The 19,908-nt window shown below is 44.9% G+C and overlaps 1 protein-coding gene across 1 annotated transcript in view; it reads right to left on the reverse strand.

The window, feature by feature from the left end:
• Window positions 1-19,908, reverse strand: part of LOC134571292 (ectonucleotide pyrophosphatase/phosphodiesterase family member 7-like) — a 253,094-nt gene that overhangs the window by 15,326 nt on the left and 217,860 nt on the right. The window contains exon 5 of the mRNA XM_063429466.1: window positions 16,368-16,473. Coding sequence (XP_063285536.1) covers window positions 16,368-16,473 — 106 coding nt within the window. The remainder of the gene's footprint in view (window positions 1-16,367; window positions 16,474-19,908) is intronic.

Here is a 19,908-nt window from a genome sequence, read left to right on the forward strand (position 1 = left end):
GTGTGTGTGCCAGGTGCACTGTGTGTGTGTGAGAGGGGAACAGTAGGTGTGTGAGGGGTGCAATATGTCTGTTTGTAAGGGGTGCAAAATGTGTGTGTGAGAAGTGAAGTGTGTGAATGTGAGGGGTGCAGTACGTGTGTGAGTAGTGAATTATGTGTGTGTGTGAGGGGTGTAGTGTATGTGTTATGGGTGCAGTGTGTCTGTTAGGGGTGCAGTATGTGTGCGTGAGTGGTGATTGTGTGTGTGAAGGGTGCAGTGTATGTGTGTGGGTGCAGTATGTGTGAGTCAGTGGTGCATTGTGTGTGTGAAGGGTGTAGTGTGTGTTAAGGGGTGCACTATGTGTTTGAGGGGTGCAGTATGTGAGTGGGGTGCAGTGTGGGTGCTTATGAGGGGTGCAGTATGCGTGTGAGGGGTGCAGTACGTGTGCTTGTGAGGGGTGTTGTATCTGTGCGTGAGTGGTGCATTGTATTTGTGTGTGTGTGTGAAGGGTGCAGTGTGTGGGTGAATGGTTCAGTATGTGTGTGTGAGTTGGGTGCAGTGTGTGTGAGAGAGAGGGGAGCAGTATATGTGCATGGGATGCAGTGTTTGTGTATGTGTGGGGTGCAGTATGTATGTATGTATGTGTGAGGGGTGCAGTAAATACATACTGCACCCCACACATACACAAACACTGCATCCCTCGCACATATACTACTCCCCTCTCTCTCACACACACACAGTATGTATGTGTGGGAGAGGTGCAGTATGTATTTAACCCTTTAAGGACACATGACATGTGTGACATGTCATGATTCCCTTTTATTCCAGAAGTTTGGTCCTTAAGGGGTTAATGCATGCAGTTTGTGTCTGTGAGGGGTACAGTGTGTGTGAGGGGTGCAGTATGTGTTTGAGTGGTGAATTATGTGTATGAGGGGTGAATTATGTGTATGAGGTAGTTCCTTCCATATCAAGAGTTCCAATTTATTGGGCATCACAACCTGTGACTCCAAAATATGCCAGGGTTCATCTAAAAATTGTGGGTCTTGAAGACAGAATATATGTCTTATCATATTTGCATAATAAGTGGTGAAAATATTAGGAAAATTTAAGCCCCCATTCGTTATTCTCTTAGACAAGATTTTAGAACTAATTCTCGTTTTTTTGTTTTTCCATATGAACTTGGAAAAATATGATTGAATCATATTTAGCCAAGACCTTGGAATTTTCATAGGTACCATGGAAAATAAGTAGGACCACTTTGGCAATATATATGAATTTATAGTGTTAATTCTGCCGATCCAAGTAGTCTCCAAATTTTTCCACTTTTGTCTACCTTCTTACTTGTAAATGCGGACTAAAGTATGTAGGGAAAACAATACGTCCCCTAAAAAGACGCATGATGGAACATATCCATTCAGTCACATCTGAAAGAGACACCCCTGTTGCTAGGCACGCTAGATTACATCATAGCGATTCTCCTAGATGTTTTACGTTTGTCAGCGTCGAAAAGGTACAGATGGGTAAAAGGGGAGGCGATCTGGACTTAATCCTTAAAAGAAGAGAATGCTTCTGGATTCACAAACTGGACACTTTGTCCCCAAATGGTCTTAATGAGGGCTTTACGTTTACCCCCTTTTTAGAATCCTAACCCATATCGTTATGAGTATTTATTAGTTTAATGTGTTACCACCTTTATATATATAACATTTAAAAATTACATCATAGTTATAAAACATTGAGGTTAAGATTCTCCTACATTATATAATTATGATAGCCTTTACTTTCACATTTTTGTGCCATCTTCTCTATTTATGAGATGTTAAATGTTTTTTGTTACTCTCTGGTCTCCTTCTGTCTGTCTGTATATAAGTGTTTATAGCAAGCTAATATTGTATTTTGATTTCAAGACACTATATTAAGCATTTTCTCAGTATTTACTATTTCTGTTAGCAACAATATATTTTTGACTGTTGTACAATTTAATGGATACTATTGTTTTATATTGCTTACTGTGAAGAAAGAAATCCTTATACACTTGTGCATATGTTATTAGCTGCTGGGCACTAATAAATACATTTGGGCTTTGCAAATGCCAGTTAACTAATAAATTTCTTCCATCCATGACACGTCCCTACACACTTATAGGGCGAGATTGTGTCTATGGTTACGGAATACACAACCGTCTCACACAATCGACATTAAGCCCCGCCCACTGGCACCCGATAGGTAGCTAATGGACAGGAGACATCCTCCAATCCGACAGGAGGGGGGCGGGAAATTGTAACGCTGCCTACTCCCGATCGGATTGGCTTCTCATTTCAGTGAAGGCTGTATAAAGACTCGTCCAGGTCAGTCTCCTCAATGATAGCCTTTGAGAAAGGCGCTCGTTTAAGTGCTGAAACGCGTTAGGCTGATTATGATTTTTAAATCACTTCACTATTTAATTTTAGCACTTTATTTTTCGGGGTGTTTATTTATTTATTACTTTTATGGGGAATCTTAGCTGTTATTTCTATGCAATCTAGCTAGGGATGTAGCCTGTTCTAAGAGTTCTTAAGAGATCTATGCGATTAGTAATGGCTAGTTCTTTACTTATGGATGTAACAGGATAATAGGGACTTGTTTCCTGACAGCTGTGCATTAGTACCTATTACTATCTTTGACTCTGCTAACCCTTGAGCCTGGTCATAATTTAATAGGATTTAGAGGTTTTTATATATTCCATCTATGCTATTATAGTGTAGAAGTTGGTTTATGCAAGTTTCTAGTTTACACAACTAAGGAGATCTATCTTTATGAGATTATAGGTCGTTTAGATTTAGATCTGCTCTCTGTGCTCTAGTCACTATATAAGAGCCAATTACCTCTTCTTCCTCTTTCCTCCCATATATTCTGGCTTTCCCTTTCCAATTATTGAGCTTTATTCTCTTTCCCCTTTTTGGGAATTGGGGTGTGTGTGTTTTTTTATTTATTTTCACTCATGTCTATGATGTCTTAATAAAATTAAACTTTAATCACATACAGGAGGCTCTTGTAGGGTTTAGCAAGCTATTAACATAGCAGGGGATAAGAAAATCTTAATTAAACAGAACTTGCAATAAAGAAAGCCTAACTAGGGCTCTCTTTACAGGAAGTGTTTATGGAAGGCTGTGCAAGTCACATGCAGGGAGGTGTGACTAGGGTTCATAAACAAAGGAATTTAACTCCTAAATGGCAGAGGATTGAGCAGTGAGGCTGCAGGGGCATGTTCTATACACCAAAACTGCTTCATTAACCCCTTAAGGACACATGACATGTGTGACATGTCATGATTCCCTTTTATTCCAGAAGTTTGGTCCTTAAAGGGTTAAGCTAAAGTTGTTTAGGTGACTATAGTGTCCCTTTAAAGTTATACACCCTCATACTCAAAATATCATTTTTTTCTGTTTACAGATTCACAAATACAAAATAAAGTGTTTAACCCCTTAAGGACCAAGTTTCTGGAATAAAATGGAATCATGACATGTCACACATGTCATGTGTCCTTAAGGGGTTAAAAACCCTTGCATTTTTCTGAGGGTGACCCCCTCTAGCCTCTATTCTGAGGGTGACCCCCTCTGGTATTCTACATTAAGGGTGATCCCCTTTTTGCCTCTTATACATGGTAACCCCCTATATGATTACACAGGTACATACATGTTATTGATTTTGGACGTTATATTGTCCTTTTCTCTCTGGGTGAACCCTACTGATAAGCTGTGGATGAACCACACTTTATTTACAGGATAATTTTTTTCTGCGTTTTACATCCTGTTTAAGTCCACCACCTCTTTGTAAATAGTTAGTCTGCATATATATATATATATAAAAAAATTTTTTTTAGAGTGGTGTCCCCACTGTTACTGACATTATGTCTGTGTAACGGCACCCCCCAGGCATTAAAGGGGTTAAAAGCCATTTAGGAGATATTCCCTTCCAGATATACAGGCAGCTACTCCATACACCAATCTTCCGAACTGGAAACCATACGAATGCTCCAACTCCCGAACCGGAACCACACGAATGCTGTAAACAGCCGAACAGGAAAAACCATACGAAAGGTTTACACTCCTGGCAGTCGAACTGGAACAGCATACAATCAAATCCCCCCAATAATGAGACAAGGCTCCGTGTTGAGGGTCAAGCAGTGATCTGATTTAATGGGGCTACCTGCCCGGTATTTATGCAGATCTCCCACCAGGTGGACACTCCCCTAGGGGACCTGGTGGAAAACTGGGACAAAATGTAGCATTGACCAATCACAGTAGTGCATGGATAAACACTCCCATTCATTCCAGCAAAATCCTCCCCTCTGCCTGTGATATAATTACTGAACACAATGGGCTAATGTATTTATCACAGGCAGGAAAATACACAGTGTTACACAACAATCATAACTTTAAAAGTATACATCATATTCACATAAACTTACATTTTCAGAATCAGCATACTCCAAAGTCCTTTGTGACCAACTGAAGCATGGCTTTTCTGCCCACAACTAGTGATGTCGTGAACATGAAATTTTCCGGTCGCAAACGGTTGAACGTGAACTTCCACAAATGTTCGCGAATGGGCAAACCCGGCGAACCGCCATAGACTTCAATAGGCAGGCAAATTTTAAAACCCACAGGGACTCTTTCTGGCCACAATAGTGATAGAAAAGTAGTTTCAAGGGGATTAACACCTGGACTGTGGCATGCGGGAGGGGGATCCATGGCAAAACTCCCATGAAAATTACATAGTTGATGCAGAGTTTGGTTTTAATCCATAAAGGGCATAAATCACCTAACATTCCTAAATTGTTTGGAATAACGTGCTTTAAAACATCAGGTATGATGTTGTATCGATCAGGTAGTGTAAGGGTTACGACCGCTTCACAGTGACAGACCAAACTACCCGTTTAACACACCACAAACAACCGCAAACAGTCCATTTGCACAACCACAAACTCCCCATTTGCACAAGATTGGATACCAAGCTAGCCATGTCCCGTTCCGTGTCCTCACTGATGTCATTGAAGATCTCTGCCTCCACCCAGCTACTTACAACACCAAGGGTCCCCGAAAGGTGACAACAAGCCACCTGTATTTTTTTTTTAAATGTACACTACTGTTACACCAAATACGAGTTGCACTGGTGTGACACTGTGCCCTGGCAGTCCCTGAAACGCACACGTGTGAAGGAAACTGACTGCTGTTATTTCACAGTCAAATTTATAGTTTTTTTTTTAATGTACACTACTGTTACACCAGATATGAGTTGCACCGGTGTGACACTGTGCCCTGGCAGGCCCTGAAACGCACACGTGTGAAGGAAACTGACTGCTATTATATTACAGTCAAAAAAGTATTTTTTTTTTTGTTTTAAATGCAAGCTATTGTGACACCAGATATGAGTGGTTGCACTGGGACCACCTTAAAAATATTGGATATCGCTAAAAATCATGATCACTATATACTTTCTCTACAAACCTCTAAAACGAACCAAACTACTCATCCATCCGCTATACCACTTTATCCCACCTAGAACTAGTGCCCAGTTAAAATACTTGACTCTTACTTACCCACACTCAGTCATGCCACACACACTTCACCACTACTCTCACTGAATCCCTCTGACTACGGCTAAATTCATCTTCTACATCAGAACACTATTACTAAGATTGGGTTGTATTCATGTCTCGGGTCTTTCATTTAGAATAGGGGCAGCTTCGGTCTCCTTCAACACTGACACTCCAGTGCATATTATTAAAAGATTGGGCAGATGGAAATCCTCAGTCTACAACCGATATATTCCTCATCCCGAGAAAGAAATGAGGAAAGCTTTTAAAAGTTTGGCTTTGTAAATTTGATGCAATAAGTGTGTTTTTCTTTAATACCTTTTCACCCTCTTTGCATGAACCCGATTTACATATATTACTAATATGTTTCTGAACATATATATTATATTGAGAAAAAAACAGGTCGCAAGAGTATTCTGAGAACGGACAGCAGCTGAAATAGCCTGCCCTTCTGTGGGTCCCCGCTCAGAACCCAAGCTGGTTTTAGCTCATCTTGCGCCATTACAGAGAGAACATATCTGAAGCATATCAGACTGGTCCCACCCATACGGGCAGTCCAGATCCGAAATGCCAGCAAATTCTCTCTGCACGAGAGATACAGCAACCCCAGACGATCGTTTCAGCCTTGTTAGGCATCATCAGTGAGGCATAGCTGATATCTCTCTAGGCACCGTGAGCAAGGGGTCCACGTCTGGATTACCCTTTAAACTTATGGAGAGAAAAAAACAGGTCGCAAGAGTATTCTGAGAACGGACAGCAGCTGAAATAGCCTGCCCTTCGGTGGGTCCCCGCTCAGAACCCAAGCTGGTTTTAGCTCATCTTGTGCCATTACAGAGAGAACATATCTGAAGCATATCAGACTGGTCCCACCCATACGGGCAGTCCAGATCCGAAATGCCAGCAAATTCTCTCTGCACGAGAGATACAGCAACCCCAGACGATCGTTTCAGCCTTGTTAGGCATCATCAGTGAGGCATAGCTGATATCTCTCTAGGCACCGTGAGCAAGGGGTCCACGTCTGGATTACCCTTTAAACTTATGGAGAGAAAAAAACAGGTCGCAAGAGTATTCTGAGAATGGACAGCAGCTGAAATAGCCTGCCCTTCGGTGGGTCCCCGCTCAGAACCCAAGCTGGTTTTAGCTCATCTTGTGCCATTACAGAGAGAACATATCTGAAGCATATCAGACTGGTCCCACCCATACGGGCAGTCCAGATCCGAAATGCCAGCAAATTCTCTCTGCACGAGAGATACAGCAACCCCAGACGATCGTTTCAGCCTTGTTAGGCATCATCAGTGAGGCATAGCTGATATCTCTCTAGGCACCGTGAGCAAGGGGTCCACGTCTGGATTACCCTTTAAACTTATGGAGAGAAAAAAACAGGTCGCAAGAGTATTCTGAGAACGGACAGCAGCTGAAATAGCCTGCCCTTCGGTGGGTCCCTGCTCAGAACCCAAGCTGGTTTTAGCTCATCTTGTGCCATTACAGAGAGAACATATCTGAAGCATATCAGACTGGTCCCACCCATACGGGCAGTCCAGATCCGAAATGCCAGCAAATTCTCTCTGCACGAGAGATACAGCAACCCCAGACGATCGTTTCAGCCTTGTTAGGCATCATCAGTGAGGCATAGCTGATATCTCTCACTCACTCACTCATTCACTCACTCTCTGGGCTGGCCTAAGACATCATGCTGCCTAGGTCCAACGATAAATGACTATGGGGGATAATGTATAATAAACACAGGTTACTGGCTATGGGGGGGATAATGTATAATAAACACAGGTTACTGGCTATGGGAGGATAATGTATAATAAACACAGGTTACTGGCTATGGGAGGGATAATGTATAATAAACACAGGTTACTGGCTATGGGGGGATAATGTATAATAAACACAGGTTACTGGCTATGGGAGGGATAATGTATAATAAACACAGGTTACTGGCTATGGGAGGGATAATGTATAATAAACACAGGTTACTGGCTATGGGGGGGATAATGTATAATAAACACAGGTTACTGGCTATGGGAGGGATGATGTATAATAAACACAGGTTACTGGCTATGGGAGGGATAGTGTATAATAAACACATGTTACTGGCTATGGAGGGGGATAATGTATAATAAACACAGGTTACTGGTTGTGAGGGGATAATGTATAATAAACACAGGTTACTGGTTGTGGGGGGATAATGTATAATAAACACAGGTTACTGGCTATGGGGGAGAGAGTGTATAATAAGCACAGGTTACTGGCTATGGGGGGATAATGTATAATAAACACAAGTTACTGGCTATGGGAGGATAATGTATAATAAACACAAGTTACTGGCTATGGGAGGATAATGTATAATAAACACAGGTAACTGGCTATGGGGGATAATGTATAATAAACACAGGTTACTGGCTATGGGGGGGATAAAGTATAATAAACACAGGTTACTGGCTATGGGGGATAATGTATAATAAACACAGGTTACTGGCTATGGAGGATAATGTATAATAAACAAAAAAATGAATGCAGCTTCAGAATTAATCTAAATTGTATGCTGTCTAGGAGGTGGGAGGGTCTGGGAGGGAGGGTCTGCTGCTGATTGGCTGGAATGTGTCTGCTGACTGTGAGGTACAGGGTCAAAGTTTACTCAATGATGACGAATAGGGGGCGGACCGAACATCGCATATGTTCGCTGTCCGTGGCGAACGCGAACATGCGATGTTCGCCAGGTACTATTCGCCAGCGAACCGTTTGGGACATCACTACCCACAACCAGTTCTACAGAGTCCTCTATCCTGGAGATAATTGGCTTAACTGGATGTGGTAAGCCAACTATCTCCAGGTACAGAAAATATCTCTATTCACAACAACAGCAAAAATACACAAAAATACATAATTCCTATCATACTGAACAAGACCCCCCCCCCCCACATTCAACCTATCCAAACATAGTCAAATCACCATGGGGTTTAAGTTTAGCATGGGCTGATGAGAGGGGCCATAGTCATGAGGCAGGAGGCTGGCAATCAGGCTTCTCCATTACCCAGTGGCGAGGTTAGTTTCGCCACAATCTGATTTACCAGAACCAGCAGTCTCTACTGAACTTAAGGCATGGCTTTACAATGCCATTGCCGACTCCATACCCAAGGTTCTAGTGGCTTTCCGCGAGCAGACAGTACCGGTCCCTACAGTGACCATTACCCAACTGTCAGACTCCGAGGATTTTCATGGCTCAGACCATGACGAAGCCCCTCACAAATGCCCTTGGAAGGGTGATAGTGCTACAGCCGGTAAAGGCAAAGCGCCTGACAAAAACCCTAGAGTTTCCCATTCTAAATCCAGGGAAGCTGTCTCCCAACATGATTTTGACCCACTTGAGGGTTCAACCTCTAATTATCATCTTCAGGTGGTAGATGAATACTATGCAGGGTATTCGGATGACGAACCTCCACCTCATAAGACATCCCGAGATCTTTACTCTTCTGGATTTGCGAATGAGTCCTCCCTCATGCCACAAGAGGAATTCCATTTGGAGTCTGACCTAACCCCTGACCCTAACTTAAAAGATGATACCCTATTTGACGCAGCTGGCCGTCCCTTATTCGACCCTAGATGCATCAGGCACCCTAGATCTGCCGAATGGACACCTCCAGACTACATTGCCAAATACTGTAAAATGTGGCTCCGTCAGCCTTTAGAAAAGGAGGTGAGAGGCAAATTAAGGGCAGAATACCCACGACCCATCATCCCAGACAAGGTGGCTATTACACCTGAATTTGACCCCTTCCTTGTTACGTTTCTGACCAAGTCAGGGAAACACCCCTGTAATGGATCCTGTTATCCCTGTAGTACCGATCCTTGCAGCTTCTCCCGAACTCCCAGCAGAATAATAACGAAGTAGTGATTATAGCTCCCAATTCCCTCAAACATCAGTCGAGACTTCATGAAGGGATAAAATGATCTGATTTATTGATGGCCAAGCCTTTTATGATGGTGTCCCAGCAAGGAAACACCCACAGGGGACCTTGTGGAAAACTGTGACAAAATATACAAAACCAACCAGTTTACAGTACAATTATTAAACACACCTCAGTAACCGTGCAACCCCTCCTCTCTATCCTGGAGATAATTAACTTAAGTGGTTGGATAGAACCTAATTATCTCCAGGTAGAGAAAAACATGTCCTTTTTACATTTGGACCAAACTGTATTAAAATCCATAACTTATATTTCGCGGAACGTAGTCTCCAGGTTCCACATACCCTCAGATAGCTGGGATTTGAGTGCACAATATAGACGAATAGCGCTCAGATCCCACAAACACAGTTCTCAATATCGTTGAGTAAAGTTTTTAGTTCACCGGTTGTTCGGGCAATTGAATCCGAAAAGAGTTCCATAACTGCAGCTACCTGGGGTCGGTCTAGCTCGTATAGTAGGAAAGTCCCGAACGGTAAGGTGTTTGTGAGTTATTAAACAAATGGACGGGAACTTGGTACGCTTCAGCGGTGTGCGGCTAAATAAGTGTCCGAAAACAGTTCCAGAGGGTCGACGACCATCTACCGCTGAACGTTTTAAAATGGCGACCGCCACGTGTTCAGCAAACGAACGTGGACCACCAAGCCTCTCATCAATTACCTTGCGATTAACCGCAAGGTCTGGATGGTAAATGAGCTGCACACGACCCTGGTGGGAGGTCGGGTGGTTCGGGAGTTTGTTCGGCTCTTTTACAAATACATGATATAGCCAAACACACAAATATTTAGCCGAAATGCTGTTTCCCTGAATCTGTCCAAACAGGGGTTTCGTTACAACCCCCATAAGGGTTTAGAACAAGGCCTGAAAGTCATTCAGGACAAACTTATGGATGTGGCGGGCCCGCTTATACAGATTTTCATTATCGCAGATGAGGCTTTGTCAGGTGGCACCTTTGACGCACATATGGTGCGAGAGTGGGCACAAAAGACTTTTGAAAAAGCCCTCTGAAAGGGCGAAACGCGTCAAGTGGGACATTTATTGAGATTTTAAATCCTGTTTGTTAATATTTTCCTGTTTTAATAAATAGTTACTTTTCAGTACTATTTACTCATTCCTTTTTTCGGCTTGATTCCTGATACCACCTATATCCCGAGGTGGGGATTATACCACCTATGCTGTTTTAACTAGAGCAGGTCCTGCTCTGGGAAATGTAAGTACATTTCTTTCTACTCATTTACTAACATATATCAGTATTTACTGCACCATTGGAGTCCCCTCTCTGTTTTTTTTCTACCGAGATTTGGAGGACTCAACATTCCAACCACCATTCTGACCACCACACATCCTTAGACGGGGATTGTACCGTCCACGCGTTATACAGCAGAGCTCTATTAAGCTCTAGCGTATGTGAGTGGTTTTCCTATATTATTTATTGTATTACTACTGTATCCAATTGTATTGCACTATTATTTGTTTTTTTTCCCTTTTGTTTCCCTGAGGTCTATTGCTTTGCATCGAAGGTTTATGTATGTATACATTTTAAGGCGCAGTATACGCTATCTTTTATCTTGTCTATTCCACCACACAAGGTTTTGGGAGTCCTTGTATTGTATACCGCAGCCTGTTTTCACCATATAGTGAGCGCCTATACTTTCTGTTTTCTACAAAAGACTTTATGCCTTTTAGGCAATGCCAATGTGGCGATCTCGACGGAACGGCGGAAGGCCATCCTTTATAAAATCGATGCCAAGCTTGCCGAGTTGGGCATTAAAGAACTTGGTCCTGAGGCTCAAGGCATGTTATTCGGAGACAAGTTCATAAAAGAACTAAGTAAACATGTCTCCATGTTTACTACGCTAACAAAAGTGCAATCCTCCATTTGCAAGGTGTTTCGCACACAATGTTTTTCTGGGAGAGCTGGTCACTACAGAGGCCGAGCGACTGGCAGAGCTGCCTTCACGGGCTACAGGCCTCGTCCATCAGACACCTGGAACTCGGGCAATACCCGATTCCACCACAGGCAGATTTTCCCCTCTCGAGGAGCTATCCGAGGACATGGATCTGCTTCCCTCCGCGGTTGCACTGCGACAGGTAATGGACCTTACTTATTCTCATACTCTTATTGCAGACCAGTTAACCCTTTTTTCCCAACAGTGTTCTCAACTCACCCAGGATCCTTGGATCCTTCAGACTGTGTCCGGGTTCCACCTGAACTTCTCAGACGAACCGATACAACATTTTCCTCCTATCACGATAAAGATGTCATTGTTAGACGAGTCGACTCTACGGAGCGAACTCAACAAACTATTCACCAAGGGTGCGATCGAAAGAGTTGTTGGCCCACAGGTCTTCATAAGCAACATGTTTCTAGTCAAGAAAAATCAGGAGACTTACGACCTGTTAGCAATCTGAGAGATCTGAACAGGTTCATCACATACCGTCACTTCAAAATGGACGGAATTCATTTGTTGCGAGACCTACTCTGCGGGGGAGATTGGTTCTCCCGCTACGATCTAAAGGATGCATACCTCATGGTGCCAGTAACACCAGCCCACCGCTGCCTCCTTCAGTTTTGTTGGGAATAGCAACTATGGCAATTCACCTGCCTCCCCTTCGGCCTATCTTCCGCACCCTGGTGCTTTACCAAACTAAGGAAACCAGTAATGGCATTACTGCATCCCCAGGGAATCCAGTCCATCGTTTATCTGGCACAGGACCAAGAGACTCTACACCTTCATACGGCCATGACCTCCGCTTTGTTGCAGAACCTTGGCTTCGTGATCAATCTCCAGAAGTCATCTCTCACTCCGTCTCAGATGGTACAATTCCTGGGATTCCAGATTGTACTGTTCAGGCAGTCCTACAACTTCCTGCAACCAAAATCAAATCCATCAAAAAGGACATCCGGAAGTTGCTGGTATCAGCATACCTCTGCCTGCGAGATCTAGCCCGCATCATCGGCTTGCACTGCCCGTTACACTACCGAGCACTGCAGCGACTGAAAACACAATATCTACATTAGTCGACATCCAACGATCAGCAGATCACACTCACAGACTAAGTCCGGCTAGAACTCCATTGGTAGCTACACCATATGGAAGCTTGGAATGGTAGAGCCATCTTCGGATCCCAACCCGATTTCATTCTGGAATCAGATGCAAACCTTCTCGGATGGGGCGCAACTTGCTCGGAAAATTGTACCGAAGGACTCTGGTCCCATTCGGAACAAGCGCTTCATATCAATTGCCTCGGACTAATGGCGGGCTCCTTCGCAATCCGCAATTTCGCCAAGGATGTCTACAATTGTTCCGTGGTGCTGAAGATGGACAATGTGTCAGTGGTTTGCTATGTGAATCATCTAGGAGGTTCCAAATCAAAGATGCTTTTCAACCTGATGAAGGAATTATATCAGTTCTGCCTAGACAGGAATATCTCCCTTCGAGTAAAATATCTACCGGGATCAGACAACCTCATCGCACACTGGTTTTCCTGACACTGGTGAGATTCCAGCGATTGGCAACTGGATCTTTCACCGTTTCCAGATCTGGCGGGGACCATTGAACCTGGATCTGTTTGCATCTCGCCTCAACCGTCAGACGGATGCATTTTTCATCTGGCTGCCAGATCTAGCGTGCCTTGCAGTCGATGCCTTCTTACAGACGTGGTCGATGTCCGGAGCATATGCATTCTCTCTGTTCTCCATGATTCCACGCACACTACAGAAGATAACTCTCGTGAACCCCCTATGGCGGGCCAAAACCATGGTACCCTTACCTCCTGGAAATGTCAGTGGATTTTCCCCTGCTTCTACCAATCTCCTGCTAACTCCTCAGGGACCTGGCAGGCAACTTTCACCCATTGGCAATTCAGGATTATCTCCGACCCGTGACTTGGACCATTTCAGGGGATCTTGGAATGTCTCAGGTCTTTCGGCTACTGCTCAGGGACTCCTTTGGGACTCATGGGCCCCAGGAACTAGACGCTCTTACATCTCCGCATGGCGTCACTGAAGTTTCTGGTGTTTGGAAAGGGACATTGATCCCTTTTCAACATCTATAATTAATATAATCAATTTCCTGTCATCTCTTTTCGACCAGGGCAAATCCTACCGGACTATTGTCAGTTACGCCAATTGTCAGTCAAATTAGCTCTCCTCCTTTGTTTGGTCTCCTTCCGAAGAGACTCCGACATCAGGGCTTTTGACTTTCATGCCCTCGATTTTACACCGGAAGGGGTGCACTTTCACATCACTAGGCGCACCAAGACCAATTCATCTACAGTGAGCTACCCCTATTTTTCAGAGAAACCCCTCCTCTGCATAGTCCAGCATAAGACACTACATCTCTTGCACTACCCCTCTTAGGGCACCTACTGTGTCTTATGTGCGACCATACAAACCAGTCTCGTGCCCTACTATTGCTCGGTGGATTAAATGGCTTCTAGCTCTGGCTGGCATTGATGCGTCTTTTGGGGCTCACTCGGTTAGAGGTGCGGCCGCCTCCTCTGTATTTATGGCTAGAGGCTCCCTGGCGGAGATTTTGTCCTCCGCTGATTGGTCTAGAGAATCGACTTTCCGTACCTTTTATTTTAGATAATCTCCACACGTTTCTCTATCCATGCTATCTACGTGTTAAAACAGCAAATATGTCTTGCCATAAAATTCGGGATTATTCTAACATTTAGTGACCGAATAATCTACATTTTATTAAAGACAGGAGGCGAATATTTTCCCACCCTGAAATGCCTTTACCCACCCTAATAGGTAAGTATCTCTTAGAGCCTCCATCTCTAACTAGATGGCTAGCATTCTCTTGCCTCTTTTTTGGCCTATACTTGTCAGTTAATTATTAAATGTGTAAGCTTTCACTCAAATTGGACGTTAGTTTCATTGCATTTTAATTTAGTTTTCTCTTGCCCAAGAGACCATACTTTCACAATGTTTCTCTTTCCTTCTAGTGTGAAGATCGCTCGTCATCTCTGTTTTAAGTCTCCCCCACGGGTTTACATGGTTGACTCTATGGCTGTTCGGCTACATCAAGAAAGAGGAGTTGGGAGGAGCCTGATGGCAGTTTATATTACTGTGATGCAGGCTTATTTGTTACATTTTTTTACAGTGATTGTTAACTATTTTTTTGCTGCTGGCAGATACAGTAAAGAAAGCTAAGCAAATATTCGCCTCCTGTCACTAATAAAATTTAGATTATTCGGTCACTAAATGTTAGAATAATCCCGAATTCACCAACGCTGTTCAATGGGTGGACAATAATAGGCAAATATTTGTAACCAGACAAGTTGGACGCACATGAACCGAGTGGGTTGAGGGCCCTGCTCAAATATGCTTATATTTTGCCACTCTAGGGTGTCATATGGCTTGCTGGTTACTCACTCACTGTCTGTTGTGTCAAATGAACGTGACTATGGGTAGGTTTCAATTTTATCAACTATATGTAGGTAGGTACAAGGTAGGCATTGGCATGCAAACTTGTGTGAGAAAATGTGTTTCAGTAAAACCATTTTTTTCATATATATCATTTAATTTATTTTATTTTTTGGATGGCTGAATTTTGTCAGTTTAGAAAATATGCCTCACCTGAGGCATGGTGAGTGGAGGATAAAGGTGTATTTAATCCACCACAGATATTTTTTTAAAAATATATATTTTTGGCTGGATGGAAAGAGCTGGCCAGCAGTCTGTTTAACCCCTTGCCGACAAGGTGATTTTATCTGTTTGCCTACGCGCTGCTAGCATTGGCAGAGGAAAAATAGTCCAGATTTGTACAAATCAGATCAGAAAATTCAGATTAACAATTCAGTCTTGAATTTTCCACACTTGGGTCCAGATTTCTGTTGTTTGATAGCATCCGCACAGGCTGAAATCCGGTGGACATTCTACAAATACATCTCTTCCTTTATTTGCCATTGTTCAGCACACAGAATACTATTGCTGCTAGCATATTATACGTTGCGCGCTTTACTCTTTTCTAACATTCCCTCTCAATTTGTTTATCTCTTATAAAAAGGTTGGAGATTGAAACTCTGGACTATATATATATATATATATATATATATATATATATATATAATAGAGAGAGAGAGAGAGAGAGAGAGAGAGAAAGAGAGAGAGAGAGTGATTCAGTGGCTAAACGTTCTAAAATAATTGCACTAACATTTAAACATACACTCATATATGCAAAAGGAACACTTTTACATACCTGTATTCCTAACGCTATAGAGCCTAGTTACCTAAACAGTGACTATGGCCCTTTCCACAGCGAATAAATGGTTAATTAACCATTTATTTGCTTATCTTAATCCAGCACTGGGCTCCCTCTCCTTCCCGCCAACCTCAGCTCCCGAGTGGAGCCAAATGCGCATGCACGGCCAGAGGTGCACGCACATTAAAACCCACCCATAGGAAAGCATTAACTAAATGCTTTCCTATGGGGATCTTTTTTGACGCTGGACTCCGTGTAATCACAGTGTAAGTCACAGAAGCGCCTCTAGTGTCAGGGAGGCTGGATTAACCCTGCAGTGTAAACATAGCAGTTTCTCTGAAACTATGTTTTTAGCTGCAGGGTTAAAACTAGAGGGACCTGGCACCCAGACCACTTCATTGAGTTGAAGTGGCCTGAGTGCCTATAGTGGTCCTTTAAGAATTTTCATGTATGGCTTTAGATTATATAACAATATAAGCATCTTACTACTACTAGCCAGGAATATAACCAGAACATATTCTAACCATTGTTTCACCATTGCAATAGTTGTGTTTAAGATGCTTGGTTTCCTATTTTACAGAAATATTAATACTTGATAAACCTTAACTACTTTAGAATACTAACCTTTTCTTTGACTTGATAGCTGCATATGGCACATAGGAAGCAAACATCAGCACAATAATCCCAAATGCCGAACACAACACGATACCAGCAAGAAAGAAAGCAGAATCTAAAGGACAATTAAAAATAAAACAAAACTATTATTATATATTGTAATATATTGTACAACTTGTTGCATAAATCAAATCTACATATTTACTGAATGCCACATTTCCTTAATAAAGACAGTATACTTTAATCACGGTGTGCCTCTGTGACGGACCGCCTGCCACCCCGACTGGGTACCTCCATCAAGCTCGTTTCCTAGCTATCACCGGGACTAGTGCTTCAGCCTCTAGCCGCCTCGGCTTGGCTGGGGCCGCTCTGTCACTTCCTGCCCTGGAACAGGGTCCTAGTACAGCTTCAAGTGATTAAGCTCTCCTGCAGAGAGTATAGCTGATCTACCCAAACACTAGCCCATACTGAGTGAAGGGTGAAAAGGTTTATTATGGCTAAGTTGCCTGCTTACATACACAACCCCCCAGCAGGGGGTCTCCACACAATACAATGCAAGCCCCTCCCAAAGATCTCTGTGCCATGGAGATAATTGAGTTAAGGACTGGACAGGAACACAGAGGATAAAACAAAAAATATAAAATAACCCCACAAATAATACATCCCCAAATAGCACTGATCTGATTGCCCAAGTTTTCCAAATGGCTCTCAGATCCATTTAGTGTAGGGGAAACAACACCGTGTTAAAGTTCTGCACATGTGGACCATCTGCACATGTGGTCCTATGCCCCAAATAGTTCCAGGGCATTTGGTGGTTTTGGTGGTCAACTTTCGGGAGCTCCTGCGGCCGCAATACGGGGCGCTCCGTCTGGCTCTCAGGTAGCATTTATTCCCCTTAGTCTCATGGTTCATGCGAACAGCCGCCAGGGAGCTAGCATTTGGTTCCCTTCGAAAGAAGGGAACATGCCGAACCAGGAAAGCTGCTAATGGCGACTGGGCAGGGTAAGTCCCCAACAGGGTCTCAGACCCAGTCCATAGTCTGTGGGCAGGAGGACAGCTTCATGCTCCTCCAGGAGTTTGTGGCAAATGTCTGAGGAAAAAAGCCTTTGTCACAGCCTCCAAGAGTAAATAGTCAAATAGGCTGCTGGGTGAGGAAGCAGGAGCAGCTGTAGGTGCAGGGGGGCTAGGTTAGGGGGAGAATCGGTCTGCTAGGTGTGAGATTGGGAGACAGGGGCTGCTGTGTGAGAGGGGGCAGGTGCTGCTGAGTAAGAGGAAGGTCAGGGGCTGCTGGGTGAGAGGGAGGGGCAGGGCCTGCTGGGTTAAAGGGGGCAGGGGCTGCTGGGTGAGCAGGGGCAGGAGCTGCTGGGTGAATGAGGGCTACTGAGTGAGGGTGGGTAGGGGCTGCTTGGTAAGGGGACAGGGGGTGCTGGATAAGAGTGGGCAGTGACTTCTAGGTGAGAGGGGGCAGGGGCTACTAGGTGAGAGGGGGCAGGCGCTACTGGGTGAGAGGGGGCAGGCGCTACTGGGTGAGAGGGTGCTGCTTGGTAAGGGGGCAAGGGGCTGGTGGGTGAAAGTGGGCAGGGGTGCTAAGTGAGAGGGGGCAAGGACTACTGGGTAAGAGGGGCTACTGGGAGAGTGGGCAGGGGTGCTAAGTGAGAGGGGGCAGGGGCTACTTGGTGAGAGAGGGTAGGCGCTACTGGGTGAGAGGAGACTGCTCGGTGAGGGGGGCAGGGGCTGTTGGGTGAGTGAGGGTTACTGAGTGAGGGTGGGTAGGGGCTGCTGGGTGAGAGGGGGCAGGGCCTACTGGGCAAGGAGGTGCTGGTTGGTGAGGGGGGCAGGGGCTGCTGGGTGAGAGGGGGCAGGGGCGACTTGGTGAGAAGGTGCTGCTTGGTAAGTGGCAGGGGCTGCTGGGTGAGAGTGGGCAGGGGTGCTATGTGAGAGGGGGCAAGGGCTACTGGGCAAGAGGGGCTGCTGGGTGAGTCGGGGTTGCTGGGTGAGGGTAGGCAGGGGCTGCTGACTGAGGGGAGAATAGGCTGCTGGGTGAGTGGGGGCTGCTGGGTGAGAGGTGGCAGGGGCTAATGGGAAAGAGGTGCTGCTGGGTGAGAGAGGGCTAGTGAGTGAGGGTAGGCAGCGGCTGCTGGGTGAGTGGGAGCTGCTAGGTGAGGGGGCATGGGCTGCTGGGTGAGTGGGAGCTGCTGGGTGAGGGGGCAAGGGCTGCTGGGTTTTCTCCCCCATACCCCTTGCTTACCTTGAGCCTTGGTGGTAGGAAGAGGTGAAGGATCTGGGGAGAAATCATATTCTCTAGTGATATATGGTGCTGTACAGCAGGCCTTGAGATAGATCTAGAGCTCTCTCTATGGGCCGGAGCTCAGGAAGCACCAGCCCTAAAGTTGCTGGCCTGGAAGACTCCTTGATCTCCCCTGTCGGCCTCAGCCCCTGGACATAGCGGCCCATGTATGTAGTGTGTGTGAGTGTAGCTGGTGCAATGTGTGCCTTTAGGGGATCTAATTCATCTGTGGAGGACCCAGAGTGTGTATAGGAGATTTAGTGTGTATGTGTATGTATAGAGGATCCAGAGTTGCTTTGAGGATCTAATGTTTGTATAAGGAATGTAGTGTATGTGTCTGGAATGTAATGTGTGTAAGGGTGCAATGTTTGTGTGAAGGGTGCCGTGTGTTTGTGGTGCACTGTGTATGTGAGGAGTGCAGTGTGTGTATAAGGTAAAGTGTGTGTATGTGTGTCTGTGGGATGCAGTGTGTGTGTGTGGTGCCCAGTGTGTGCGTGTGAGGAGTGCAGTATGAAATGTTTTTTAGGGGTGCAGCATGTGTGAGGTGATGTGTGGGGTGTGCAATGTATGTGTGTGGGGGTGTGCAGTGTGTGTATGTGTATGTAGGGGGTGCAGTGTATGTTTGAGGTGCAATTTGTGTATGTGTGTGTGTGGGTGCAATTTGTGTATGTGTGTGTGGTGTGATGTGTGTGTAGGGTGTGTGGTGTGATGTGTGTGTAGGGTGAAAGTGTGTGTATGTGTGTGTGGGGGTGCAGTGTGTGTGTGGAGGGGTGCAGTGTGTGCATATGGTGGGGGAGGTGCAGTGTATGTTTGAGGTGCAGTTTGTGTATGTGTGTGTGGGATGCAGTGTATGTGTGTGGAGGGGGTCTGCAGTGTGTGTATGTGTGTATGTGGTGCAGTGTGTGTGTGTGTAGGGTGTAGTGTGTATGAGGGTGCAGTGTGTGTATGTGTGTGTGGAGGTGTGCTGTGTGTATGTATGTGTGAGGGTGCAGTGTGTGTATGTGTGTGTGGAGGTGCACTGTGTGTGTGGAGGGGTGCAGTGTATGCATATGGCGGGGGAGGTGCAGTGTATGTTTGAGGTGCAGTTTGTGTATGTGTGTGGGATGCAGTGTATGTGTGTGGTGCGGTGTGTGTGTGTGTGCTTGTAGGGAGCAGTGTGTGTATGTGTGTAGAGGGGGTCTGCAGTGTGTGTATGTGGTGCAGTGTGTGCGTGTGTAGGGTGCAGTGTGTATGAGGGTGCAGTGTGTGTATGTGTGTGTGGAG

The sequence above is a fragment of the Pelobates fuscus genome, chromosome 8, assembly GCF_036172605.1.
Source record: "Pelobates fuscus isolate aPelFus1 chromosome 8, aPelFus1.pri, whole genome shotgun sequence".
Lineage (NCBI taxonomy): Eukaryota > Metazoa > Chordata > Amphibia > Anura > Pelobatidae > Pelobates > Pelobates fuscus.